This window comes from Cyrtonyx montezumae, unplaced genomic scaffold (genome assembly GCF_038088225.1).
Source record: "Cyrtonyx montezumae isolate F1298 unplaced genomic scaffold, pur_monq_1.0 scaffold_0, whole genome shotgun sequence".
Classification (NCBI taxonomy): domain Eukaryota; kingdom Metazoa; phylum Chordata; class Aves; order Galliformes; family Odontophoridae; genus Cyrtonyx; species Cyrtonyx montezumae.
The window spans coordinates 51,642,896-51,644,781 of record NW_027071824.1 but is presented as its reverse complement, the minus strand read 5'-3'; the positions used below and the strand labels follow the sequence as shown (position 1 = coordinate 51,644,781).

The following is a 1,886-nucleotide window of genomic DNA, read 5'->3' as shown; positions in this document are numbered from 1 at the left end:
CGGCGGTCGGGACGGGGGGAAACTTCGGGCGGCGCAGCCCGCGGGCGGCGGTGTTCAGCACCGCGGACGGAGCGCTTCAGCACCACGGACAGAGGAGTTGGGCACCACGGACAGGGCGGCGGCCCCGCCCGGCATGCGCGCCCCGCGTCCCGCCGTGCCGCCTCTCACAGCCCCTGCCCCGCACCGGCGGCCACGAAGGCGATGGAGCCAACGGCGGCGCTGAACGAGAGCGCGGCTGCGGTGCCCTGGCTGCCCGCCCGCGCCGGCAACGCCTCGCTGGAGCTGGCGTCGCGACCCCCCGCGCCCACCGCCATCAACCCCTGGGACGTGATGCTGTGCGTCTCCGGCACCGCCATCGCCTGCGAGAACGCCATCGTGGTGGCCATCATCTGCTACTCGCCCACCCTGCGCACCCCCATGTTTGTGCTCATCGGGAGCCTGGCCACCGCCGACCTGCTGGCCGGGCTCGGCCTCATCCTCAACTTTGTTTTCCAGTACGTGATCCGTTCCGAGACGGTCAGCCTCCTCACCGTGGGCTTCCTCGTTGCCTCCTTTGCCGCCTCCGTGAGTAGCTTGCTGGCCATCACGGTCGATCGTTACCTCTCCCTCTACAACGCCCTCACGTACTACTCAGAGAGGACGGTGCTGTGCATCCACACTATGCTGGTGTGCACATGGGGGGTCTCCCTCTGCCTGGGGCTGCTGCCGGTCCTGGGCTGGAACTGCCTCCACGACCGCGCTGCCTGCAGCGTTGTCAGACCCTTGACCAAGAGCAACGTGACTCTGCTGTCCGCCTCTTTCTTTCTCATTTTTATCATCATGCTCCATCTCTACATTGAAATCTGTAAAATAGTTTGCAGACATGCCCATCAGATAGCTCTCCAGCAACATTTTCTGACTGCATCGCACTATGTTGCTACCAAAAAGGGAGTGTCTACTCTTGCTATAATTCTCGGGACTTTTGGAGCAAGCTGGCTTCCTTTTGCTATCTACTGTGTGGTTGGGGATCCCGACTACCCTTCTGTGTACACTTACGCCACGCTTCTACCTGCTACCTACAACTCCATGATCAATCCTATCATTTACGCCTACAGAAACCAAGAGATTCAGAGGTCCATGTGGGTTCTCTTCTGTGGCTGCTTTCAGTCTAAAGTGTCCTTTCGCTCCCGGTCCCCTAGCGATGTCTGAGTGACTTTTCTTTTTGTAGTACTGCACCAAGTGACAATCTACTTAGTGAATTATTACAGTGCCTGTTATAAACTTCAAACTCTGTTGTGAAGTCATTGAAAACATGCTTAAATATTAGCACTTTATACATGTTTGTATCTTTGAAAGTGTTCAGGGTATAAACTTTTCAGTTCTGTGAAAAAAAATGTGGTTGTACATAAATTTGCACATCACATTTGTAAAGTGAAGATGTTCTGATACAGCTTAATTATAGCACCTTATTTCTAGCTGCTGATCTGCCAGAACAGTGTTGCCTTTCTGAAGGGCAGAATGAAAGAAAGTTGTTTTTTGTGTTATATTTGTAACTGTGTATGTGTTGGGAGGAGGGGATGTATGTGTGAATGTGTGCAACAATCCCTTCTGCATAATACTGATAAATAATAACATTTTGTACACAAATAAAAACATTTAAGATGAAAAAATAAAATTGTGTGTTCACATAATTTTAGAAATAAGCGAGATGGAAAATTTTCCAGGTAAGCAAAGTTCCTTTGTTTACTTTTGAAAGCTTGCCATGCAATTCCACTTAAAGAAATCATCATTTACTATGGAGATGAAATATTGCACCAAGAAAAGAACCCTTCTGCTTTCTTGTTTGTTTGCTCTCTTCTTCCCTCTGAAAAAGAGAGAGCAAAGAAGAGAATAAACTCCTAATTATT

At 50.7% G+C, this 1,886-nt stretch overlaps 1 protein-coding gene across 1 annotated transcript; it reads left to right on the top strand.

The window, feature by feature from the left end:
- Positions 1 to 201: 201 nt before the first annotated feature.
- On the top strand, positions 202 to 1,605 carry GPR6 (G protein-coupled receptor 6). The gene has a single exon (XM_065736945.1). It carries the CDS (start codon positions 202 to 204, stop codon positions 1,186 to 1,188), a length of 987 nt encoding a protein of 328 aa, XP_065593017.1. The 3' UTR covers positions 1,189 to 1,605.
- The last annotated feature ends 281 nt before the right edge of the window (positions 1,606 to 1,886 follow it).